At 44.3% G+C, this 25,446-nt stretch overlaps 3 protein-coding genes across 5 annotated transcripts in view; 1 reads left to right on the top strand and 2 right to left on the bottom strand.

Annotated features, from left to right (window-relative positions):
• PNPLA7 (patatin like phospholipase domain containing 7) overlaps nt 1-6,214 on the bottom strand; it is a 70,890-nt gene extending 64,676 nt beyond the window's left edge. The window contains exons 1-2 of the mRNA XM_070759554.1: nt 6,071-6,214; nt 1,730-1,804 (exon numbers count right to left, since the gene is read on the bottom strand). Coding sequence (XP_070615655.1) covers nt 1,730-1,804; nt 6,071-6,115 — 120 coding nt within the window. The 5' untranslated portion in view covers nt 6,116-6,214. The remainder of the gene's footprint in view (nt 1-1,729; nt 1,805-6,070) is intronic.
• Nucleotides 6,215-8,224: 2,010 nt separating this feature from the next.
• MRPL41 (mitochondrial ribosomal protein L41) lies at nt 8,225-9,436 on the top strand. The gene has a single exon (XM_070758189.1). The coding sequence runs from the start codon at nt 8,287-8,289 to the stop codon at nt 8,692-8,694; it is 408 nt and encodes a 135-aa protein (XP_070614290.1). The 5' UTR covers nt 8,225-8,286; the 3' UTR covers nt 8,695-9,436.
• A 1,298-nt stretch (nt 9,437-10,734) lies between these two features.
• On the bottom strand, nt 10,735-24,574 carry DPH7 (diphthamide biosynthesis 7). 3 transcript variants are annotated; one of them, XR_011559680.1, is made up of 11 exons: nt 24,389-24,573; nt 22,222-22,384; nt 20,517-20,656; nt 20,090-20,177; nt 18,796-18,887; nt 17,897-18,063; nt 17,012-17,084; nt 16,544-16,609; nt 14,570-14,742; nt 12,307-13,022; nt 10,735-12,245 (listed from the first exon to the last, which is right to left on the bottom strand). XR_011559680.1 is itself a non-coding variant. In XM_070758527.1 (10 exons), the coding sequence occupies exons 2-10, from the start codon at nt 22,372-22,374 to the stop codon at nt 12,577-12,579; spliced, it is 1,395 nt and encodes a 464-aa protein (XP_070614628.1). In that variant the 5' UTR covers nt 22,375-22,384; nt 24,389-24,574; the 3' UTR covers nt 10,735-12,576. The 3 variants fall into 3 exon arrangements, 2 of the variants coding, with proteins under 2 accessions (XP_070614628.1, XP_070614629.1); XM_070758527.1 differs by having other exon boundaries at nt 10,735-13,019; nt 24,389-24,574; XM_070758528.1 differs by having other exon boundaries at nt 10,735-13,022.
• Nucleotides 24,575-25,446: the final 872 nt, after the last annotated feature.

Below are 25,446 nucleotides of genomic sequence, written 5' to 3'. Positions count from 1 at the left end.
GAATGAATGAATGAATGAATGAATAAATAAATAAATCTTATACATTCATCATCATCCCAGTACAGTGGTGAAGTTCAAATTTTATTACTACCGGTTCTATGGGCATGGCTTGGTGGGTATGGAGTGGCTTCGTGGGCGTGGCAGAGGAAGGATCCTGCAAAATCCCCATTCCCTCCCCATCTCCGGGACCGCCTTCTGCCGCACGAATCCCAGCGACTGATTAAGTCCCACAGAGTTGGCCTTCTCCGGGTCCCGTCGACTAAACAATGTCGTCTGGCGGGTCCCAGGGGGAAGAGCCTTCTCTGTGGCAGCCCCGACCCTCTGGAACCAGCTCCCCCCTGAGATTAGAATTGCCCCCACCCTCCTTGCCTTTCGTAAACTCCTTAAAACCCACCTCTGCAGTCAGGCATGGGGAAACTGAAATAACTTCCCCAGGCCTATATTGTTTATGTATGGTGTGTTGTGTGCATGTTTTTAAATTATGGGTTTTTAGTTTAAAATTATTAGATTTGTATTACATATTGTTTTGCCACTATTGTTGTGAGCCGCCCCGAGTCTACGGAGAGGGGCGGCATACAAATTTAATAAATAATAATAATAGATAGATATATATTTATTAGATTTGTATGCCGCCCCTCTCCGTAGACTCAGGGAGTAATAATAATAATAACAATAACAATAATAATAATAATAATAATAATTCTGGGGAAAGGATCCTGCAAAATCCCCATTCCTTCCCCACTCCGAACCACTCAAAATTTCCACTACAGTTTCTCTTTCGCCCCAGTGCCCAGTTTAGAACAGAAGCTGTTTTCTCTTCTTATGCGGTTTTCGAAGCTGCCCTATCCTCTTTGCGTGTGTTGAGTCAATAGATTTAAATTGAAATACTGTACTCAGAGTGACTAATCGCCCTTTGCATTCATGCATTCATAAATCACGGTTTTATATGTGACCTTATGCTGTATTCTCGAGGCCAAAGTCTTGACGACTTCATGACTCCTTGGATTAACCAGAATATGCAGATTCCAGAGCCGACATTAACAAACTGCAACTTCCAGATCTGATTAGGACATGACTAATCAAACAACACCATCACTTTAACATTTATTACGGCCACGATAATCTTCTAATTTTAATGAGAAAGGAAGGAAACACGGACGGGGAAATTGGGCGTGATATAAAAACAGGTGTTCTTCCTTGGGACAGGCATGTAAATGATAACTCTGGTTGCAAATGCTCCCGAAATGTTTCCAAACATAGAAGAAACATAGCAAAACATAGAAGATTGATGGCAGAAAAAGACCTCCTGGTCCATCTAGTCTGCCCTTATACTATTCCCTGTATTTTATCTTAGGGTGGATCTATGTTTATCCCGGGCATGTTTCAATTCAGTGACTGTGGATTGACCAACCACGTCTGCTGGAAGTTTGTTCCAAGCATCTACGACTCTTTCAGTCAAATAATATTTTCCCACGTTGCTTCTGATGGATCTTAAGATTGTGCCTCCTTGTTCTTGGGTTCACTTTCCTATTAAAAAACACTTCCCTCCTGAACCTTATTTAACCCTTTCACATATTGAAATGTTTCGATCATGTCCCCCCTTTCCCTTCTGTCCTCCAGACTCTACAGATGGAGTTCAGGAATTCTTCCCTGATAAGTTTGTGCTTAAGACCTTCCACCGTTCTTGTAGCCCGTTTTTGGACTCTTTCAATCTTATCAATATTTTTACCATAGTTGTCTGAATCCTGTCTTCTACAAACTGGAGTACTCGGATTGGTAGATTGGAACTTGTTAAGAAGCTGACCTAAAGGATTAAAAACACCAAAGATATAAACCACGTTGCACGGGGAAGCAAAAAAAATTTCTCCAGGGACTTAGAGAGGGGCTTAGCATTTTTGAAAACAGATTGAACAATGCTTCAAAAGTACATCCCTGAGAATCATTGCCGAGTCAATGATTTAATCACCTCGAGGTTCGATTACTGCAATGCTCTCTACATGGGGCTACCTTTGAAAAGTGTTCGGAAACTTCAGATCGTGCAGAATGCGGCCGCGAGAGCCATTGTGGGGCTTCCTAGATTCGCCCACGTTTCTACAACACTCCGTGGCCTGCACTGGCTGCCGATCAGTTTCCGGTCACAATTCAAAGTGTTGGTTATGACCTTTAAAGCCCTACATGGCAATGGACCAGAGTACCTCTGGAACCGCCTGCTACCGCAAGAATCCCAGCGACCGATAAGGTCCCACAGAGTTGGCCTTCTCTGGGTCCCGTCGACTAAACAGTGTCGTTTGGCGGGACCCAGGGAAAGAGCCTTCTCTGTGGCGGCCCTGGCCCTCTGGAATCTACTCCCCCTGGAGATTAGAACGGCCTCCACCCTCCTTGTCTTTCGCAGATTACTCAAGACCCACCTATATCACCAGGCATGGGGGAGTTGAGACAACTTTCCCCCACGCTCTTTATATTTTATGTTTGGTATGTATGTGTTGTATGGTTTTAATTATTGGGGTTTTATATATCTTTTCTTATATATCTAATATTAGATTTGTTTACTGTTATATTGTTTTTATTATTGTTGTGAGCCGCCCCGAGTCTTCGGAGAGGGGCGGCATACAAATCTAATAAATTGAAATGAATTGAATTAATCACCGCTTCAAACTCTCCACTGATGGTTTCATAAGCTTCACATTAAAATATAAAAATCTCCTAAATTTTCCATCAGGGTTTTTAAATTTTGTTTTTCCTTTCCCAAGTAGAATTTGGACTGTTTCAAATAAATTATACCTGCGTTATGATGGATCTGGGCCAATATTGCCCTAAGCAATTTCTTTATTTATTTATTTTGGCAACTATGTATTTGTAACCTACATAGCTATGACATTGTTTATATACATAAGATGGGTACTGATAAGAGGGGACATTAGGACGGGACGGCAGGCACGTTGGTGCACTTATTCACGCCCCTTACTGACCTCTTAAGAATCGGGAGAGGTCAACAGTGGACAGCCTAAGAGTAAAGTTTTTGGGGCTTGTTGACGAAACCACAGAGTCAGGTAGTCAGTTCCATGCATCAACTACTCGGTTACTAAAGTCGTATTTCCTACAGTCGATTTTGGAGCAGTTTACTTTAAGTTTGCATCTGTTGTGTGCTCGTGTGTTGTTGTGGTTGAAGCTGAAGTGGTCGTTGACAGGAAGGACGTTGTAGCAGATAATGTTACGAGCTATGCTTAGGCCGTGCCGAAGGCGACGTAATTCTAGGCTTTCTAAGCCCAGGAGTTCAAGTCTGGTTGCGTAAAGTATTCAAGTCTTTCAAAACAGCCAAAAAATTCTGGCTGCTTTGTTTGAAAGACGCAAAAACAATTTCCGAACCTAACCCAAGGGTTTGGCCACCGTTAGTAAGACAACTAACTACACACCCTTAATTTTCAAAGGTGTGTTTGTGTAGGACTGAGATTGACTGGATAAGCAATGCCATCTAATGGCGGAGAACCAAAGAAAAATAACACAATTGTGGTTTTCTGTTTTTAATAAGTTAAACCAGTGTTTCCCAACCTGGGCAACTTGAAGATATCTGGACTTCAACTCCTAGAATTCCCCAGCCAGCATTCGCTGGCTGGGGAATTCTGGGAATTGAAGTCCAAATATCTTCAAGTTGCCCAGGTTGGGAAACACTGAGTTAAACAATGGCAAAAAAATCAGCCAAGCAAAACTTCATCTTTACTTCTGTTGACAAACTGATGCACACGACAAGCGTCTTATTCTCTCCAAAAAGAGAACTTAGAAATTTCAGCTTTGTTGATTTTGTAACTTTAACCTGTCACACCCAGTCACGGTTCTGACCGAGTCGCATGAGTCAATTTAAACTGTTATCATTTCACGGCTGACCAAGACTTTTATAATTCAAACAAGGGCGGATAGCCAAGGGAATTTTCTTCCCTTGGCATGAAAAGTTGTACAATAGGGCAAAATGAATTTTTCCAACTCAGTAACATAATTTTCAGCCTCAATTGTGGTCATAAAGTCAAGGACCACCAGTATTTTTTTTCTTTTTCTCCACGACAAATAAACACAATCAAATCAGGCCAATCAACATACACAATCATTAACAACACATATCTTTGCAGAAGGAGGTGTGTCCCTCCTCTCTTTTTTAAATTTACAATTTGAAATTTTAAAATTAAATTTTAAATTTACCCATTGCAACACTTCAAAACTTTTTTTTAAAAAAAAAACCAAACCGCTAATGAAAGACCGACACAAATGTTAAAATATAGGTGGAAAGAAAACCAGACATTGAAAATTGATAAGCGCAGGAAGTTAAAAGAGGATGGGAAAGTGCGATGGGAGATTTGGATGTTAACCGTGTTTGTTGGAACTGGGATTGAAGGATTCAAAAACCGCAAAAGCGATAAAGGCTGAAATTGATGGGATGCTGCTCCAGCTGGGAATCATAGGAGTTGTAGTCCCATTGTCGCTCCCCCTAATTTTTATGGACAGTCCCAAACCATTACCAACATCCAACTTAAAAACTTCTAACCAAGGTTAAAATAAAGATATAGAAATAGATCTGGAAATGCTTTGAAAAAGCTGTAAAAGTGCAGTTATTACATCAACCCAGCCTTCCTGGCAGAGAGGACCCCCAACTGTATCCCCCTCCTCTCCCCGGCTGGGGATGCTGGGAATTGTAGTGCCCATTGTTTTCCTCCATTTTATTGACAGTCCCAAATCCATTATCACAGCACAACTTCAAAAGCCACCATTAAACTACCAATAAAGGTTAGAATGGGGGGGGGACGACAGAAGAGGAGAGAGTAAAAAGGGACCCTCAGAGGTCTTCTAGTCCAACCTCCTGCACATTCAGGAGATCCCCCGCCCATCATCTCTCAGGGCTGGGTACAATGGGAGTTGTAGTTTCAACACTTTGGAAGAGCTTCCCCCTCCCCAACTCAGCCTCCCTGGTGCAGAGAACCCTACTGTACTCGCCTTCCTCCCATGTCCCTGGCTGGGGGTGCTGGGAGTTGTAGTCCCCATTGTTTCTCTCCCTTTTATGGACGTCCCAAACTACCGCACACCACTTACAAATTTCAAAAGAGCAAGCCACCATTAAACGACCAATAAAGATTGGAAAACATGTGAGAGGGTCAGTTTAGAAGGGACTCTGGAGGACATCTAGTCCAGCCCCCTGCTCATTCAGAACACCCACCCCCACATATCCCATCATCCCCCAAGGCTGGGGATGGTGGGAGTTGTAATCCCAACCCTTTGGCTTCCCCCACCCCAATTTAGCCTTCCTGGCAGAGAGGACCCCGGCAGTACCTCCCCCACAATCTCCCCGGCTGGGGATGCTGGGAGTTGTGGTCCCCATTGTTTCCCTTCATTTTACTGACCCTCCCAAAGCCATTAGCACATACAATTTAAAAACTTCAAGAGAGCAAGCCACCATTAAATGACCAATAAAGGTTAGAATACAGAAGAGTAGAGTTTAGAAGGGACCCTGAGAGGTCTTCTAGTCTAACCCCCCGATCATTCAGGAGACACCTCCCCCGTCTATCCCTCCACCTCAGTGGTGGGAACGCTGGGAGTTGTAGTCCCCCTCCCCAACCCAGCCTTCTTGGCAGAGAGAGAACCCCTCTTTATGCCTCCTCCCCGGCTGGGCATGCTAGGAGTTGTAGTCCCCATTGTTTCCCTCCATGAACCGTCTCAAACCATTACCACACACAACTTAAAAACTTCAAAAGAACAAGCCACCATTAAGCGACCAATAAAGGCTAGAAGAGTAGAGTTTAGAAGGGAGCCTGAGAGGTCTTCTAGTCCAACCCCCTGCTCATTCAGGAGACACCCCTCCACCACAGGGCTGGGAATGCTGGGAGTCCCCCTCCCCAACCCAGCATTCCTGGCAGAGAGGACCCCCCCAATCTCAGCTGGGAACGCTGGGAGTTGTAGTCCCCCTCCCCAACCCAGCCTTCCTGGCGGAGAGGACCCCGTTGTACTCCTGGCTGGGAACGCTGGGAGTTGTAGTCCCGGCGTCCCAGGGCTTTGTGGGGAGCCCCCGGGCGCGGAGAGGCGACCCTACCTGGGGGTCGGAGGACGACGGGGGCGAGTCTTCCTCGTCCTCCATGGCCGGGACGGAGGAGGGAGAAGGGAGGAAGGGGGCGGCGGCGGCGCTGGTAACGGCTGCCCAGCGGAGGGCGCCGCCAGGGGTTAAGGGTCATTCTTGGGGGCGGGGCGGGGGAAAACTTCCCACGCCCCGCCCCCCTCCCATACGTCACTTCCGCCCGTCGGGGATGCCCTGGAGTGTCGCCTTCTGCCAGGCGTTGCCCTCGCGCCGCTCCCTTCCTGCCTGCCCGGGTGGTTCGGCCTCCTCGCCTGCAGGGCGGCCTGGAGGGGCCAATTAAAGGAAGGGAGGAGAAGGGCAGGCTCAGGGGACGGGGCGACGCCCAGAATCTGGGACAATTAAGAGTGGAACACAATACAAACATCACTCTGCTAAACAAATAATTCCTTCAACACTGTCAAGCTATGCACTAAGGCTGCACTAGTATTACTATTAGTCTTCTCCTCCCACTTAGGACTCTATGACTATAACTTGTTGTAACCTTACGATTTATATTAATATTGTTTCCTGATTGCTTATTTGAACCCTATGGCAATAATTAAGTGTTCTACTTCAGCTTCAACCACAACAACACAAGAGCACACAACAGATTTAAACCTTCGGAGAGGGGCGGCATACAAATCTAATAAATTATTATTATTATTATTATTAACCGCTCCAAACTTGACTGTAAAAAATATGACTTCAGTAACCGAGTTGTCGAAGCATGGAACTCATTGCCGGACTCCATAGTGTCATCCCCAAACCCCCAACACTTTACCCTTAGATTATCCACGGTTGACCTATCCAGATTCTTAAGAGGTCAGTAAGGGGCGAGTACAAGTGCACTAGAGTGCCTTCCGTCCCCTGTCCTATTGCTCTCCTAAATGTCCTATACCTTTCTTCTATTCCTATATCTCTTCTTCTATTCTTTCATTGACATGCTTTATTACTATACCTTCTTTTCTATTCTTTCTTAGATACATTTTACTATGAGTATCTCCTCTATAACCTTCATCATCTATTTTACTATGTATGTATGTATGTATGTATGTATGTATGTATGTATGTATATATCTATATATCTATATCTCTATCTCTATCTATATATCTATATCTCTATCTCTATCTCTATATCTATCTATCTATCTATCTATCTATCTATCTATATAGATGAGGGTTTTAGTGGGTATATATATATATATATATATATATATATATATATATATATATATATATATATATATATATATACCCACTAAAACCCTCATTGTGTATTGGACAAAATAAATAAATAAAATAAATGATTCTTGATGAACTTGTGTCTTGTCTTTTTATATGCACTGAGAGCATAGGCACCAGACAAATTTCTTTGTTTTCAGTCACACTTGTTCAATAAAGAATTCTATTCTATTCTATTCTATTTAGAAATAGAAATAATAATAGAAATAGAACAACAGTGCTGGAAATGACCTTTGAGGTCATCTCATTCTAGTCCAACCCCTCTTCAGGCGGGAAACTATACCTATATATAGGTTGTGCAATCTCTTCTTGAAAAATTCTACTGTTGAAACTTTCAGTTTCCAAAGCTGGTCGACTTCGCAGGGTTGTTGTGCTGTTCCTCCCAATGTGGGCTATTTTAAGTATGACTAGAATTGTTCATCATTCCTCCCCCAGTAGTAGCCCGATTGTTGAAGTCCCTTCGGAGGGGTACCGTATGAGGGTGGCTGCGGATTATAAACGGGCTACAATAAAGATAAATTGATTAATAAAGTTTTAATAAATAAAAACACCTCCATTCCCAGCAGCTGCATCTCTCTTCACTTTTTCGTAGCTCTTTGCTCAGGGGCTTCCCCCGCCGAGCAGGAGGAATCCCGAACCAACCTCCAATCAAGAGACGTTCCCCGCAGTGGGCGTGACTACTGGTCTCTCGGATCCGATTGGGTAAAACCATGCCCTATCCGAACGGGACTTTGAGCATGGGAGAGGCGGATTGGTGGAACGTCTTGGACACGACCCAATCGTAAACGGCCGGCCAAAACCCGGCCTTTTGGATCCGATTGGTTAAAATCCGACCCTATCCCAAAGGAACTTTGAGCATGGGAGAGGCGGATTGGTGGACCGTCATGGACGACCCAATCGCAAGTGGTGATGTTGCGGAGGTCAGGGCCTGAGCGTCGTCGCAGTAGTTCGCCATGGGTCTCCTGAGCGAGGTGACGCGAGGCTTGGTCCGCGGAGCCGACCGCATGGCGGAATGGACAAGCAAGCGGGGCCCACGGACCTTCTTCAAAAGCCGCGGCTGCAAAGTCTTCGGCCCGATCACGTCGAGCCGCAAATTCCGCCTGGTGAAGGACCAGGTACCGATACTGATGGTGCCGGACCTGACGGGCTTCAAGCTCAAGCCTTACGTCTCCTACCGGGCGCCCGCCGGCAGCGAGCCGCCCCTGACCGCCCGCACTCTCTTCCAGCGGTACGCCGCGCCCCTCATCGAGAAGGACGTCAAGGCGGGCACCTTCGACCCGGAGGCCCTGGAGAAGTACGGCTTCGAACCCAGCCAGGAGGGGAAGCTTTTCTGCCTCTTCCCCAAGAACTTCGTGCGCTAGCTGGGGGAAGGAAAGGAAGAAAAAAGAACGAACAAAAGAAAAAGAAAGGACGGAAGGAAAAAGAAGGAAAAGAAAAAGGAAAGAAAGAAGGAAAAGGAAGAAAGAAGGAAAACACACACATACAGGGGACACAAATTTTCCCCCAGGGCCTGCAACTTCTTGGAAATAGGATTGAAAACCGGGGGGGGGGGGAGATGTATTGAAAGCAGAGGGGGAAAGATACAACTTCCTGGAAGAAAAGACACAATTTCCTGGAAGAAGGGGGAGGGAAAAGACATTTTCTTGGAAAAAAAGGGGGAAAGACCACAATATCCTGAAAGAAGGGAAGACAAGGGAAGACTTCTCAGAAAAGGGACATGATAATTTGGATGGGGGGTTAAGAATGAAGAGAATGCAGATCTACCTCCCTGCTTGGGAAATGTTGATGTTTCTGTTCCGAAACTTGTGTTTGAAAAAGCCATCAATATATTTGTTTTTCTTGTGGAGTTGTTGGTTTTTGTTCAAAGGAAAAAAAATGCCTCCGAAGAGAAGGGTTGGGAAATGCAGGTTACTAAAAGGATGGGGATTCTGCCTGTGAAGTTTTAATGGAGTTTGGGTTCTCCATGGTAGTGGGGAGGAAGAGCTCCTGTTTTCTGTGCAGCTTGGATTTAAACTAAAAAAAAATGAAACAATCCTTTTTCACAAAAATAAAAAATACAGGGATTCCTATGCTCAGGGAATGACCTACAATTCTTAAACCTGACTTGGTTCTTAACTTTTTTATTTATTTGTTTGTTTGTCAAATACTTATTGGTAGTATACAGTGGTCCCTTGACTTTCGTGTTCCTGCTACTGCCGCCGCCACCAATTTTGCCGCCGCTGGGCCCCTCAGCTGTGTGGCAGCCCAAGCATCCCCAGCCGCCGCCGCTGGGCCCCTCAGCTGTTTGGGAGTTCACGGGACCGCTGCTGCAGATCTTGCTGCCGTTGGGCCTCTCAGCTGTCTGGTGGCCCACGTGTCTTATGTTGGCCGCCGCTGCCCAGATTGTGCTTTCTGTTGCCGCCGCCGCCGACAGCACATGGGCCACCAGACAGCTGAGGCCCAGCAGCAGCAAGATCTACGGCGGTGGCAGGGGTCCTGTGGGCCGCCACATAGTTGAGGGTCAGCATCGGCGGCAGTAGCAGGAACACGTGAGCAGCCAAGCAGCTGAGATGCGCAGCCTCCATTCCAGCCTCTGCTGCCACCACCTGTGCCTTAGAGTGCAACAAAGCCCCAGCTTGCTGCCCTGTTGCCCCTGCGGGTTCTGGGGGTAAGTAAAACCAGGAATGGAGGGAGGGGGAAGAAGAACGGAAGGAAGGGAGCATCTGTACTTCGCAGAAATTTGACTTTCGCAGGTGGTCTTGGAACGTATCCCCCCACAAATGTCAAGGGACCACTGTATATAGATATAACACTGTTTATATACATGATATGGGTACTAATAAGAGAAACATTAGGATCGGGACAGTAGGGAGGCCAGTGCACTTACACACGCCCCTTACTGACCTCTTGGGAATCCGGTGAGATCAATTGTGGATAGTCTTATGGATAACGTTTTGAGAGTTTGGTGAAGAAACCACAGTCAGGTAGTGAATTCCAGGTATTAACTACTCGGTTGCTTTTTCTACAGTCAAGTTTAGAGCAGTTTACTTTGAGTTTGTATTGTTTAAAACTAGCAATCCCTTGCATAGGCACTCCCTAGCAACTGCAATTCTAGAAATTCTTATTGGAAACTCTTTTTACCAACACCTGCCTTCAGTTTTACAATACTTAGTCCGCTCGAAGATATTCTTGCCTGTTGACTGTATGACTGTTACTTCCTACTGTTACTGTATGACTGTTACTTCCTTCATACCCTGCTTTCAAAACAGATTTAAGCTTCGCTGGATACGTTCTTTATTATATAAAACGGCCATTTTCCTCATGGCAAACATGGCCCAATCCAAAGTAGTTTTTGACGGAAGCTTTGACACTGGTAACTTTTAACATCCCCATCAAAATAGCTTTCAATAAAGAGGACCATGGATCTTACAAGACATTTTATTGTAAAAAAAAAAAGATCAAAAATATATTTTCGTTGAAAAGGTGCTTTACAATGCCAGTGAGCCTGTTTATATGAAAATGCCATAATTTGTAAAACCTCGGGTTATAAATATGCTCTGATGAGCCTATTCTATGCCACAAAAGAGCTTGTGCTTGGATTTCAAGAAGATGATAATCTTTGTGATTATCACTGGTTGCAGTTTTTAATTTCAGCCTCTTGCCCAAGTTTGTAATAGACCTTCAGGTTCTCTATTTATTTGGGGTGGGAGGGAGGTGATCCAAATGGCATCCCCATGTTAAAGCTGGTGTTTGAGAATGTCGCAAGAATCAAATCTTAGGGGGGGAAGTGAAATTAACAAGAAATTAGGGAACCTGAACCATCTCATTTCTGCAGTACCAAAAAAAAAAAGCTGTTGAAAAGAACCCAGTAAACAACCTTGAGCCTTCAAAAAGTCGCTGGCTACTAGAGGCTCCCAGCAGTAATATTAAAAAGTATTGACAGGAAAGGATATTGACAGCTCGGAATTGAACAGCCGGGTCCTTGATGCTGTCTGAACTTGATGATTTTTTTGCAGGTGTTTCATTACCAAACAAGTGCCAAATAATCTTCCTGTTTATATTCAACTAGCACCCAGCATCCAATATCTAAATCAGTGTTTCCCAACCTTGGCAACTTGAAGATATCTGGACTTCAACTCCCAAGAATTCCTCAGCCAGCATTCGCTGGCTGGGGAATTCTGGGAGTTGAAGTCCAGATATCTTCAAGTTGCCAAGGTTGGGAAACACTGATCTAAATAAACAGGAATTCACACCAGGTGGAGAAGGAGAAAAGGAACTAAAGAGGAGAAAACCACACCTCCGCAGAGACAGAAAGGAGCTACTGTATGTAAACTGAGCAAACACCACACTCATTAGCACTGATGATGTTACAGAGTTGAGTCATAAAACATCCAGAAGAAAAACAACCCAGCTCACAAAAGTCCCAAGAACCCTACAGTTCCTCTTCCTTCCTTCCTATTCATACTCCCTTCTAGCTCTGATAATGTTACCTAGTTTGGTAATGAAACGTCTGCAAGTAAACGACAAAAGTTCAGAGAGAGACCCAAGGACAGGTTCAGCTCTGAGCTACAAAATATTCCCTTCTGCCCAAAGTCATCCATCCAACGTGTTTCTCCCCCTGCAGATAGAAAAGGGGAGGGAGGCAGAATACAGTGGTACCTCTACCTAAGAACACCTCTACTTACAAACTTTTCTAGATAAGATTTTTTTGCCTCTTCTCAAGAACCATTTTCCACTTACAAACCCGAGCCTCCGAAACTGTAACCGGAAAAGACAGAGAGAAGCCTCCGTGGGGCCTCTCTAGGAATCTCCTGGGAGGAAACGGCCTAAAAAGACAATGAAAAGCCTCTGTGGGGCCTCTCTAGGAATCTCCTGGGAGGAAACGGCTGGAAAGGGCAGGGAGGAGCCTCTGTGGGGCCTCTCTAGGAATCTCCTGGGAGGAAACGGCCAGAAAAGGCAGGGAGAAGCCTCAGTGGGGCCTCTCTAGGAATCACCTGAGAGGAAACAGGACCATAAAAGGTGGGTAGAAGCCTCCAAGGGGTCTTTCTAGGAATCTCCTGGGAGGAAACGGCCTCCTCCACCCTCCCTGTGGTTTCCCCAATTGCACGCATTATTTGCCTTTACATCGATTCCTATGGGACAAATTGCTGCTTCTTACAAACCTTTCTACTTAAGAACCTGGTCATGGAACGAATTAAAGTTCATAAGTAGAGGTAGCACTGTATATATATATGGCAGAACTACATCCGCACTGGGCAGTGGGTTTAAGCCAGAGGGGAACTCCGGCTGACCTCCCACTTCCAAACGTGTAGAACGTTGTCGTAAAAGGAACACGTTGCTAAGAGGCTGGTTTCTTCTCTTTGGTCTTTGGCTGCTGGGACATCCCCATTTGCTTTGGTATCCGGAGCTCTTCCGTCCCCAGAAGGCCCCTGTGGGGCCACGGTACCTTCCGCTTGGCATGGAGGTTGAGTCTCTTCCTCCTCGAGCAGCACATCGAAGGTAGCTGTGGGGGATTCGTAGATGATCTTGAAGTTCTGCCCTTTCGGGCCCTCCCAGCTGGCTCTTTGGTGGCCCTCCTGAGTTGTCAGCGTGGCCGGAGACGGCTCCAGAGTATGGCTCACGGGCAGCCTGGACCAATCGGCTCCGTAAGCCAAGGAATTGTGCAAGGCGTAGGATGAAAGGATGGTGCATTTCTCTTGGTTCTCTTCTTCTAACAGGAGGAGAGAAGAGAAAGGGCTGTTGGCACTTGGGCATAGTGATAATTCCTTATTCGGGTAAATGAGGTGAGGGAAATATATATATAAATATATAAATATATCCCACAGAGTTGGCCTTCTCCGGGTCCCGTCAACTAAACAGTGTCGTTTGGCGGGACCCAGGGGAAGAGCCTTCTCTGTGGCAGCCCCGACCCTTTGGAACCAACTCCCCCCAGATAACAGAGTTGCCCCCACTCTCCTTACCTTTCGTAAGCTCCTTAAAATCCACCTCTGTCGTCAGGCATGGGGGAATTGAGATATTCCCTTCCCCCTAGGCTTATACAATTTATGCATGGTATGCTAGTACAGTGTGTATGATTGGTTTCTAAATTGGGGTTTTTTAAATTAACTTAAATATTAGATTTGTTTACATTGTATTATTATTGCTGTTAGCCGCCCCGAGTCTGCGGAGAGGGGCAGCATACAAATCTGATAAATAAATATGTTCAACCCCCTGCTTAGGCAGGAAACCCTACACGAGACAAATGGTTATCCAACATGTTCTTCAAAACGTCCAGTGTTGGGGCATTCACAACACTCCGCAGTCTGCATTGGTTGCCGATCAGTTTCCGGTCACAATTCAAAGTGTTGGTTATGACCTATAAAGCCCTTCGTGGCATCGGACCAGAATATCTCCGGGACCACTTTCTGCCGCACGAATCCCAGCGACCAGTTAGGTCCCACAGAGTTGGCCTTCTCCGGGTCCTGTCGACTAAGCAATGTCGTTTGGCGGGACCCAGGGGAAGAGCCTTCTCTATGGCGGCCCCGGCCCTCTGGAACCAACTCCCCCCCAGATATCAGAGTTGCCCCCACCCTCCTTTCGTAAGCTCCTTAAAACCCACCTCTGTCGTCAGGCATGTGGGAATTGAGATATTCCCTTCCCCTAGTAGTGTAAGGTTTCCTGCCTAAGCAGGGGATTGGACTAGAAGACCTCCAAGGTCCCTTCCAACTCTGTTGTTTTTGTTATTAAATATGTAATTATGAATGCTCTTGAGAAATATGTAAGGTATATGATATTTGTATGAACATGATGTGGAAAAATAAAACAAAAACTTTTTTAAAACCTAGCTTAACAACGGCAGGCATTCACTTTGCTGTGGCAAAAGAAGTTTGTAAAAGGAGGCCAAACTCACTTCCAAGATTCATTTAGCGACAGAAATTTTGGGGTTGACCCCTGGTCCTAAGCCAAAGACTTGGCATACTGCTCAAAAAAAAAAGGGGGAACCCTTAAACAACAGAATATGACTCCAAGTCAATCAAACTTCTGTGGAATCAAACTGTCCACTTAGGAAGCAACACTGATTGACAATTTCATTATGTTGTCAGCACGTTCAACTTTGCACACAACAAAAGTATTCAATGAGAATATTTCATTCATTCAGATCTAGGATGGGTTCTTTCGAGTGTTCCCTTTATTTTTCTGAGTAGTATATTTGGAAACTGCAGTCACCTACAGCTGCAGTCAGTAGAGACCAGGGTTCCTTGAATCGAAACAACTCACCTAAACCCTTTTGACAATTGAGGATTACAAAACCGTTGTGCATGCAAGCAGCCAGCAGCCACTGCTCCTGGAACGGGTGCCATTTCAAGCGCCAGACACCGCCTTGTACGTGGGTATCCGCCAGGGGCTGCTTCATCTTCCGGATGTCCCATAGAAGGACGTGTTCGTCGTAGCTGCAGAAACATCACCGAAACATCTTTCTCCTTTCTCAAAGCCATGGAGCCTTCATCGCATCCACAGCTGCTTTCTCACCCACCGCCCCACAATTCATTTGGCTGACCACAACGGCACTAAATCGTATTTATCACCATTGCAGGGTCCTTGGGGTGCATGTTGTTCTGCCTGGCGTGACAGCTGAGCAGTAATTAAAGTCAAAACCAAACACGCAGACTGGAGTTTCCGAAACACCCAAATATACTCTAACAAATTGGCTGAGGGCTGCAATTACGGCAAAAGAATGTTTTTTTATTGCCTTGGGTTATCTTCAAGGCCGATAATGAATGTCCCCACAACCCTCAAGGTTTGTAAATAATGTCTCCAGACTGGGCTGAAGCAAAGGTACTCAGTCTTTTTTTGAAAGAGCTACAGTCTCCCATAAAACAGTTGTCCAAAGGCTGGGTTTCTCCAAGGAAGCAAGATGTTGGTTTAGAGAAAACTCTGGATCTGTTTCTTTTTCTCTGTTAAACCACGAACGATAACTCCTGCAAAGCACACTCCCACCAGAGTTTTCTCTCAACCAACATCTTGCTTCCTTGAAGAAGCCCAGCCTTTTAAAATTAACTTAAATATTAGATTTGTTTATATTGTTTTATTACTGTTGTTAGCCGCCCCGAATCTACGGAGAGGGGCGGCATACAAATTTGATTAATAAATAAAAAAAATAATAAACTGTTTTTATGAGAGACTGTAGCTCTTGTAAAAAAAAGAGGTCCTTTTTTTCTCCTTTTAAGCCTGTTGCAGAAATCTCTATTACTCTCAGCCGTGATCAAGATCTCCTCTTGTGTCTGTGCAGCTGCTCCTGCGTTCGGAGACCAAAGCAGTTCATGGACCGATGGTGACACATGGGTATACCACGGAAGGCCCATGAATGCTCGCATGGCTGCGTTTTGGACTAACTCTACATGGGGCTACCTTTGAAAAGTGTTCGGAAACTTCAGATCATGGAGAATGCAGCTGCAATCTGCATGGGCTTCCCTAGGTATGCCCATGTCACACCAACACTCCGCCGTCTGCATTGGATGCCGATCAGTTTCCGGTCACAATTCAAAGTGTTGGTTATGACCTATAAAGCCCTTCATGGCACCGGTCCAGAATACATCCGTGTCCGCCTTCTGCCGCATGAATCCCAGCAACCGCTTAGGTCCCACAGAGTCGGTCTTCTTCGCGTCCCGTCAACTAAACAATGTCGTCTGGCGGGACCCAGGGGAAAAGCCTTCTCTGTGGCGGCCCCGACCCTCTGGAACCTGCTCCCCCTGGAGATCAGAATTGCCCCCACCCTCCTTTCGTAAGCTCATTAAAACCCACCTCTGTCGTCAGGCTTGGGGGAACTGAACTACTCTTTTTCCCTGTAGGCCTGTACAATTTATGCATGGTATGTTTGTATGTTTGGTTTTAATAAGGGTTTTTAAATTATTTTAAACATTAGATTTGTTACATGCTGTCTATTACTGTTGTTATCCGCCCCAAGTCTACGGAGAGGGGCGGCATACAAAAGAAAGGAAGGAAGGAAGGAAGGAAGGAAAGAAGTAAATAAATAAATAAATAAATAAATAAATAAATAAATAAATAAATAAATAAATAAATAAATAAATAAATAAATAAATAAATAAATAAATAAATAAATAAATAAATAAATAACTGCAGTCTCCAAACATTCCTTGAAGGTAGCCCCATGTAGAGAGCCTTCTTGTACACCCATGTGAAATTTAAAAGAGAACTCCCTAAAAAATGACTTAACATACTTCAGCGACTCACCTGCCCGTCGCTAGCAGATTTTCCCGCAGCGGGTGACTTTGAATACTGCAGACCCCCATAGAATGCCTGAAATGAAACCCACATCAAAAAAGAAGACTGTTCGACCCACCCAACCACACCTCCTGCTTTCCTGGCGCAAGAACAGGGTGGGTTCCAGTTTTCTTCACTGCCAGTTTGCTCAATAGCGCATTGCACGGGGCACATCATGCGCGTGCCATGCGTAGTGCTAAACACACAGCTTATGTGCATGCGTGGAAGCAAAAATCAACCTATGGCTCCACCAAGAGAATTGCTTTGGGGACGTGGCAAGCCTGGGTCACTGCCGATTGCCGCGGCCCAGGCCACCAATTTACTGCCGGTACCATAGAACCCATTTGTATGGAACCGGTAGTAACTATGAAACAGGGAGGAGCCCATTTCTGCGCATGACAGGAGCAAGGGGTTCCTTTCAGAGATTTTACTACTTACTGCTCACTGGTGAACAGGGGAACCCTTGAGCTGCCCCGAGTATCCCAGCCCTGTAGTTTGCAGTCATCTCCACCTGAATTCAGGAAGACAAGACGGCCAAGGAAAATGAGTTGCTAACGTGATTCCATTGTCTTTAGAAAGACGAAAGCAGATTATTATCATTCTCTTCTAAAAGGCAGGACATAATTGGTTGCCGATCAGTTTCTGGTCACAATTCAAAGTGTTGGTTATGACCTATAAAGCCCTTCATGGCACCGGACCAGATTATCTCCGGGACCGCCTTCTGCTGCACAAATCCCAGCGACCAGTTAGGTCCCACAGAGTGGGTCTTCTCCAGGTCCCGTCAACCAAACAATGTCGTTTGGTGGGACCCAGGGGAAGAGCCTTCTCTGTGGCAGCCCCGGCCCTCTGGAACCAACTCCCCCCAGAGATTAGAATTGCCCCCACCCTCCTTGCCTTTCGTAAGCAACTTAAAACCCACCTCTGCCGTCAGGCATGGGGGAATTGAGATCCTCTTTCCCCCTAGGCCTTTACAATTTTATGCATGGTATGTATGTATGTATGTTTGGTTTTTATATTAATGGATTTTTAATCATTTCTAATATCAGATTACTATTGTACACTGTTTTATTGTCGCTGTTAGCCGCCCCGAGTCTCCAGAGAGGGGCGGCATACAAATCCAATAAATAAATAAATAAATAAATACTTCGCAGTTTCAAGCTTCACTGATAGCCTGCAGGAAGGTTTTCACGCATGCCACGTAATTTATCTAATTCCTGAACTATCCATCTTATTATCTAAGGGACTTTGGGCAATTTGCCCAATAAAACCTATTCCTGGCTTCCTGGAGACTCTTTGCCAATTGCAAGGTGAGTGATGGCACACCTGAGTACACTACATGAGGGTTCCAGTAGTCAAACGCAGCGATCCAGGCTTCAAAGTCATGTCCCTTCCATTGGTCCAAGACGTCCACCGAGGAACCGGATTCGTCCACCGACAGCAAGCTGACTCTCCCTTTGGAATCACTGCTGACCAGTCGCAGGGGGTGGCTGCTGCAGAATAGAATAGAATAGAATAGAGTGGGATGGGGTAGGAATAGAATAGAGAGGAGAATTGAATAGAATCAAATAGAATCGAATCAAATGGAATAGAAGAATAGAATAGGAAAAGAACAGAATAGAATAGAGAATAGAATCAAATAGAATAGAATAGGAGAATAGAACAAAATCGATTAGAATCGAATCAAATAGAGTAGAGTAGGGTAGGAATAGAATAGAGAATAGAATCGAATATAATAGGAGAATAGAACAGAATCGATTAGAATCGAATAAAATAGTAGGGTAGGGTAGGGTAGGGTAGGAATAGAATAGAGAATCAAATTGAATAGAATCAAATAGAATAGAATCAAAGAGAATAGAATAGAATGGAATAGAATAGAATAAAAGAATAGGAAAAGAACAGAATAGAGAATAAAATAGAATAGGAGAATAGAACAGAATAGATTAGAATAGATTAGAATAGAATAGAACAGAATATAGATTATAGAATACAGAATATTTGGAAGGGACCTTGGAGGTCTTCTATCCCAACCCCCTGCCTTGGCAGGAAACCCTACACCAGTTCAGACAAATGTTTATCCAGTCTCTTCTTAAATGCCTTCAGTGATGGAGCACCCACAACTTCAGGAGGCAACCTGTCCCATGGATTAACTGTTCTCACTGCTACCTCCGTGCCAAATTTGTCAAGGCGGGAGAAAGAGCAGGCTGTGCCCTCAAACCGCTTACCCCTGCTCTCGTCCCGTGGACCAGTCCAATGAGAGCGCGAGACAGTCATCTCCCAGGTCAACACTGCACAAAGGCTGGAGCTTGCAACTCTTCTACTGGAAAGAAAAGGAGACTGATCGGAACGTGGACAGTTAGGAAACTATCACAGTGGGGAGCCTAAGTTTCTTTGGTCAAAAAAACATATCTGGGTTCCAAACACCATCCAGAAATTAAATCAAGAGTCCGAGGCACAGCATATCCTCCAAGTTCCAATTTATGAGTAGAGCCATGTTGGCACATCTGTGAGATACCCAGATCTAAAGCCACGAGGGCTTCTCCACCCAGTTTAAAGTCCATTCCCAAGTATTATCATACTTGGTGGACATGCTGAAAAGCAAAAGAATATTGGAACTTAATAGAAAAATGGTTAAGAGAAACAACACAGCAAGGAATCAAGAAAACACCAGCATTTTTTTAATTAGGCATATCAAATATTAAATATAAAAAAGACATATATTATTATTATTTATTATTATTATTTATTGGATTTGTATGCCGCCCCTCTCCGCAGACTCGGGGCGGCTAACAACAATGGTAAAACAACATATAACAATCCAATTTGATAAAACAACTAAAAACCCTTATTATAAAAAACCAAACGTACACACAAAAATACCATGCATAACTTGTAATGGCCTAGGGGGAAAGAATAACTTAACTCCCCCATGCCTGGCGACTAAGGTAGGTCTTAAGAAGTTTGCGAAAGACAAGGAGGGTGGGGGCCGTTCTAATCTCTGGGGGGAGCTGATTCCAGAGGGCTGGGGCCGCCACAGAGAAGGCTCTTCCTCTGGGGCCCGCCAAACAACATTTATATATTACTTAATATGAACTATTAAGTAATATATATATTACTTAATAGTTCATATACTAGTAGCAGCTAGGATAGCTTTTGCTCAAAAATGGAAGGTAACCGAGATTCCAAAAGAAGCCGAAATACTTAAGAAAGTCTTAGAATGCGTCGAGCTCGACATGATGACGAGACGGTTAAATAATCAAGAAGACTCAGAATTTTATATTTGGCAGAAGGTGGGATAAAAAGAAAAAGAGATAAGCTTGTTGTTATATTACTTTGAAAATTTGAAATTAATAGCAATAGCGTATTAGATTGTGATTATTTACAATATAAATTTAAATTCTTTTTTCCTCTCTTATCTTCTCTATTTTAGTTTGATTAAATTTACAAGTTAAGAATTTCCATATATATTTTTCATCTCAAAATAGGTTGAGATGAGTATGGGTATGTATAGACACCTACCTTGTTTCCAATCAAGTGGGCCAGCTTGACCACACCCTGGGCATTTGCGATGCCTAAGACAGGATGTCCTGCGATGGGAACATGGCACCTTGACATGGAAGAGATAACAAAGACATCAGCAGAGGTTTTAAGGGAAAAGAATACCGTATTTTTTTGGAGTATAAGATGCAGTGGAGTATAAGCCGCCCCGAGTCTTTTACAGAAGGAAGAGCAAGGCAAAATAACATATTATTTATCTTTCTCCCACCTTAACTATTTTTACATATAACTCAAGGCTATAAACATACCCAATGATAGACCTTCTCCTTCTCAACTTTATCCAATATGACCAAATCTTTCCTGCACAGGAAACAACCCTTCCCCAGCTAATCTAATTTCACAAAGAAGCAAAAACGTGCAAACGAAAAGGGTGAAGAATCCATCCAACCATTTAAGGTCCAATACAGCCGCCATTTCCAGCCTCTGGATCTCGGTCAGCGGTGTGAAAATTTGATCTTCAAAGGAATAGAGATAGAGACGTCCTAGGCGCACAGGGGGGTTGTTGTCCTCAATACCGCTCTGGCCAGGCTGTCGAGGAAATCAGAAAACAACTCAAAACTCAAACCAACCCATTGTATACAACCAAAGAAGCATGCTGATGAAGATCGGAACCACCGCTCGAAGGATCTGCCCAACTAGCTTGTACCAATAGAAGAGAATATTTACTTCACTTATTTTATTTATTTATTCGAGTTGTACGCCGCCCAATCCACTACTCAGGGCAGGTTACAAAATAATATAATGCAATACAAAAAGATACAAGCAATAAGAAGAAGTCGAATATAATATCTAAAACTAAACCCCGCAATAAAACCCATTGTATAAAAACAGTCAGAATCATATGTATACACATCATTCATATAGTTTGGCCATGAAAGATGGACAATTCATGGAAGGCCAGTAGGGTGAGAGCAGTACAGACATCGGGGGTGGTGGTGGTGTAGTTGGTTCCATAGAGCTGGGGCAGCCACAGAGAAGGCTCTCCCCTGCGACCCCAACTACCTGCATTGCTTAGTCAATGGGACCTGGAGGAGGCCAACTCTGTGTTCTCTTATAGGTCTCTGGGAGGTATGTGGCAAGAGGCGGTCCCGTAGATCAGTGTTTCCCAACCTTGGCAACTTGAAGATATCTGGACTTCAACTCCCAGAATTCCCCAGCCAGCATTCGTCAACACTGTCATACTATCCCTAAGGCTGCATTACTATTACTATTAGTCTTCTCATCATTCCTATCACCCATTTCCTCCCACTTACGACTGTATGACTGTAACTTGTTGCTTGTATCCTTACGATTTATATTAATATTGTTTTCTGATTGTACCCTACGACACTCATTAAGTTTTGTACCTCCTGATTCTTGACAAATGTACCTTTTCTCTTATGTACACTGAGAGCATATGCAGCAATGACAAATTCCTTGTGTGTCCAATCACCCTTGGCCAATAAAGAATCCAATCCAATCCAATTGAATTCAAGTCTAGTCTAGTCTACTCTATCCAAGCCTCTACCAAGGAGAAAACTACAGCTCCTCCAAGACTGAAAGAAGCTACTGTATACAAACAGAGAACAAACGCCACACCCCAAGCCTTGGTGAGGTTACCTACTTGGGTCATTAAACCAGCTCCCCCCAGATATCAGAGTTGCCTCCACCCTCCTTGCCTTTCGCAAGCTCCTTAAAACCCACCTCTGTCGTCAGGCATGGGGGAACTGAAATTTTTTTCCTTCCCCCTAGGCTTATAGAATTTATACATGGTATGCTTGTATGTATGATTGGTCTCTTAAATTGGGCCTTTTTAGATTATTTTTTAATATTAGATTTGTTACATTGTCTTTTTTATTGTTGTTAGCCGCCCCGAGTCTTCAGAGAGGGGTGGCATACAAATCTAATAAGTAAGTAAGTAAGTAAGTAAGTAAGTAAGTAAGTAAGTAAGTAAGTAAGTAAGTAAACAAACATCTGCAAAACAACAGCAGAGAGCACCAAGGAGCCTCTCAATTCAACCCAGAGCAACAAATATTCTCCTTTATGAAGACTGTAAATGCAAAACAACTTCATCCATTTTCTCCGGCTTCTTCTCGAAGAAGTCTGTAGCTCACCTCACTCTCCGTTTTCTTCAACTGGTAGGTTCCACAGGCCAGGATGTTGTGCCAGCCTTCCACCGGGCACCATTCTACCGCGTCCGCACTATATTCGGTATCAACCACCTGCAAAGTTTTTGTCTTGCATTTGGAAGCCATTTCAATGCGCATTCATTCTGCGCTGGAGAAGAAATAAAGAAAAGGGGAGTTTATTACGGATTCCGATTCCCGCTGTTATATGGAATTTATCCAGTGATCAAAACAATTAGGACAGATTGTAAGGTTACATATATATACTAAAGGCAAAGCAAATCACCAGTCATAATAATGATGTCCTTGATCCAATGTTAGCAAATGCACACCAGGGTCATCCTGCCCTCCATTTTTAAAGGAAGAAATATTAATAATAGTAATAATTATAGTAACAATGCTATAATACTGGAACCACCTTCTACCGCACGAATCCCAGCGGCCGATAAGGTCCCACAGAGTTGGCCTTCTCCGGGTCCCGTCGACCAAACAATGTCGTTGGCGGGCCCCAGTGGAAGAGCCTTCTCTGTGGCGGCCCCGGCCCTCTGGAATCAACTCCCCCCCGGAGATTAGAACAGCCCCCACCCTCCTTGTCTTTCGCAAGTTACTCAAGACCCACCTATATCGCCAGGCATGGGGGAACTAAGACATCTCCCCCAGGCTTTCTTATATTTTATGTTTGGTATGTATGTGTTGTATGGTTTTTAACAGTTGGGGTTTTTTATATAATTTTTATTATTAGATTTGTTCCATTGTTATACTGTTTTTATTACTGTTGTGAGCTGCCCCGAGTCTTCGGAGAGGGGCGGCATACAAATCTAATAAATTATTATTATTATTATTATTATTATTATTATTATTATTATTATTATTATTATTATTATTATAGTGCCAAAGCCCACTACAACTACATCGCCAGAAAGGCTTCAAGAGTTGTTAACCGAATCCTACATAGCTTCTTCTCCGGCAATATCACACTACTAACCAGGGCATACAAAACTTTCACCAGATCAATCCTTGCATACAGCTCATCTGTCTGGAACCCACACTGCCCATTGGACATAAATACATTAGAAAATGTCCAGAAATACTTTAAGAGAAGAGCCCTCCACTCTTCTAATCAAAACAGAATATCTTAACCAGCAGACTTTAAATCCTGGGTCTAGAGAGGTTACAACTAGTATGTTGCCTTCAGCACAACTTTAGCAACCGAGTTAATGCCTGGAATTCCTGACTCTCTGGTTTCATCACCAAACCCCCAAAACCTTCCCCTTAGACTGTCCACTGTTGACCTCACCCAATTCCTAAGAGGTCAGTAAGGGGCGTGCATAAGCGCACCAGCATGCCTTCCATCCCTGCCCTAATGTTTCTCTCTTATCAGTATCCATCTTATGTATATAAACAACGTTATATCTATATATATATTACAAATATGTAGATAGTTAGAGTTAGATAGATAGATAGATAGATAGATAGATAGATAGATAGATAGAATGAATCTATCTATCTATCTATCTACCTACCTATGTACGCATTTGTAATATACATAGATATAACATTGTTTTTATTATTATTATTATTATTATTATTATTATTATTATTATTATTATTACTACTACTATTATTATGCCACCCCTCTCCGAAGACTTATATACATAAGACTTGACTCCAAGTGCCCCTCCTCAGGGACCCCTCCCCATAATGACCCTTCTCCAAGTGACCCTTCCCAAATGGGACCCCTCCCCAAAAGGGCTCCACTCCAAGTGCCCCTCCTCAGGGACCCCTCCCCATAATGACCCTTCCCAAATGGGACCCCTCCCCATAAGAGACCCACTCCAAGTGCCCCTCCTCAGGGACCCCTCCCCATAATGACCCTTCCCAAATGGGACCCCTCCCCATAAGAGACCCACTCCAAGTGCCCCTCCTCAGGGACTCCTCCCCATAATGACCCCTCTCCAAGTGACCCTTCCCAAACGGGACCCCTCCCCAAAATGTGCTCCAATCCAAGTGCCCCTCCTCAGGGACCCCTCCCCAAACGGGACCCCTCTCCAAAACGCCCTTCCTCCTCCTCCTCCTGCGCCCCCCCCCAAAAAAGGGACCCCCACTCCAAGCGCGGCGCCCGTCAGGAAGAGAGGACGTCCCCGGCAGCCCTCACCCAGGCCGCCCTTCCTCGTGCTCGGCGCGGACTGGGGAAAGAGGAAAGGAGCCCAGCTAGGCGCGCCTCTTCCTTTTCCCCGCCTTCCTCGTCCGCCAGGCGAGGCCCGCCGCGCTGAGGCAGGAACCTGGCCAGGTGTGCGGCCTAGACCACGCCTCCTCCAGGCCGGGGATAGCCACGCCCCTTGGAAACCCCCTCCCCAGGTAGAGCAGAGCCTCCTGGCTCCTTCAACCTGGCGCCCACTGGTTTTTCTTATCATTTTTGTGTGTGGACTACAATTCCCAGCGGCCTCCGCGTCTCCCAGAGCCTGCCGGGAGTTGTAGTTTCTCGCCTTTTTTAAAAGCTAGGCTGAAGTCTTATCCTTTTGCGGGGAGGGGGATGCCAATAAATAGGGCAGATCGCGTTTGTCCCCGGGGCCGTTTTGAAGGTTGGGGAGAGACAGCTGGTGCCCTCCAGCTGTTTTTTCCCCCCTTCAACCCGCAGAATTTACTTACATCTACTTGCTTTTGTTTTATGTTTATACCATGTCTGTTATTGTGTACGTTTTGATTGATTGAAAATAAATAAATTAAAATAAATTAATTAAATTAAATAATTTGGCCATATTGTCAATCATATTGATAACCAGCAGATCACATGACAACAAATACCACCTCTGGATATATTCATATATATATTATAAATAAACGTCCCTTACTGTATAATAACTGTATTTGCAAACCAAGAATTTACTAACTGCATAAATGTGCTTAAGAACAGTTCGCTCAAATGTGAGTGAACAGAAATAGTTGACCAACAGCACTCTTTTCCCTTCCCTGTCTTTACTCTCCCTTTTTTTCTTTTTTGCTCTTTCCTTTCTTCTCCTCCTTTCTTTCTTTTTCCTTTTTACCATGTATAAAGTTCGTCTAGGCTTAAGTGATAAGACAACTATATAACCAATATAGTATATTAAGTATATACCAATATACTAATTGATATATATTTTTTATATTTTTATTTTATTAGAGTTGAAAGGGACCTTGCAGGTCATCAAGTCCAACCCCCTGCTTAAGCAAAAA

This window comes from Erythrolamprus reginae, chromosome 8 (genome assembly GCF_031021105.1).
Source record: "Erythrolamprus reginae isolate rEryReg1 chromosome 8, rEryReg1.hap1, whole genome shotgun sequence".
In the NCBI taxonomy this organism is placed as follows: Eukaryota; Metazoa; Chordata; class Lepidosauria; order Squamata; family Dipsadidae; genus Erythrolamprus; species Erythrolamprus reginae.
The sequence above is the reverse complement of the archived record's forward strand: the minus strand, read 5'-3'. Positions and strand labels throughout refer to the sequence as shown.

Excerpts from the sequence above, each read along its gene's own strand:
- MRPL41 (XM_070758189.1), top strand. The coding sequence starts at position 8,287 with ATGGGTCTCCTGAGCGAGGTGACGCGAGGCTTGGTCCGCGGAGCCGAC.
- DPH7 (XM_070758528.1), bottom strand. The coding sequence starts at position 22,374 with ATGCGCATTGAAATGGCTTCCAAATGCAAGACAAAAACTTTGCAGGTG. Across the intron at positions 20,178-20,516 it reads GCTGTATTGGACCTTAAATG|GTGCCATGTTCCCATCGCAG; the intron begins GTTGGATGGATT and ends TTCCATGTCAAG. Across the intron at positions 17,085-17,896 it reads CCCTCATGTAGTGTACTCAG|GTGGAGATGACTGCAAACTA; the intron begins GTGTGCCATCAC and ends TCCTGAATTCAG.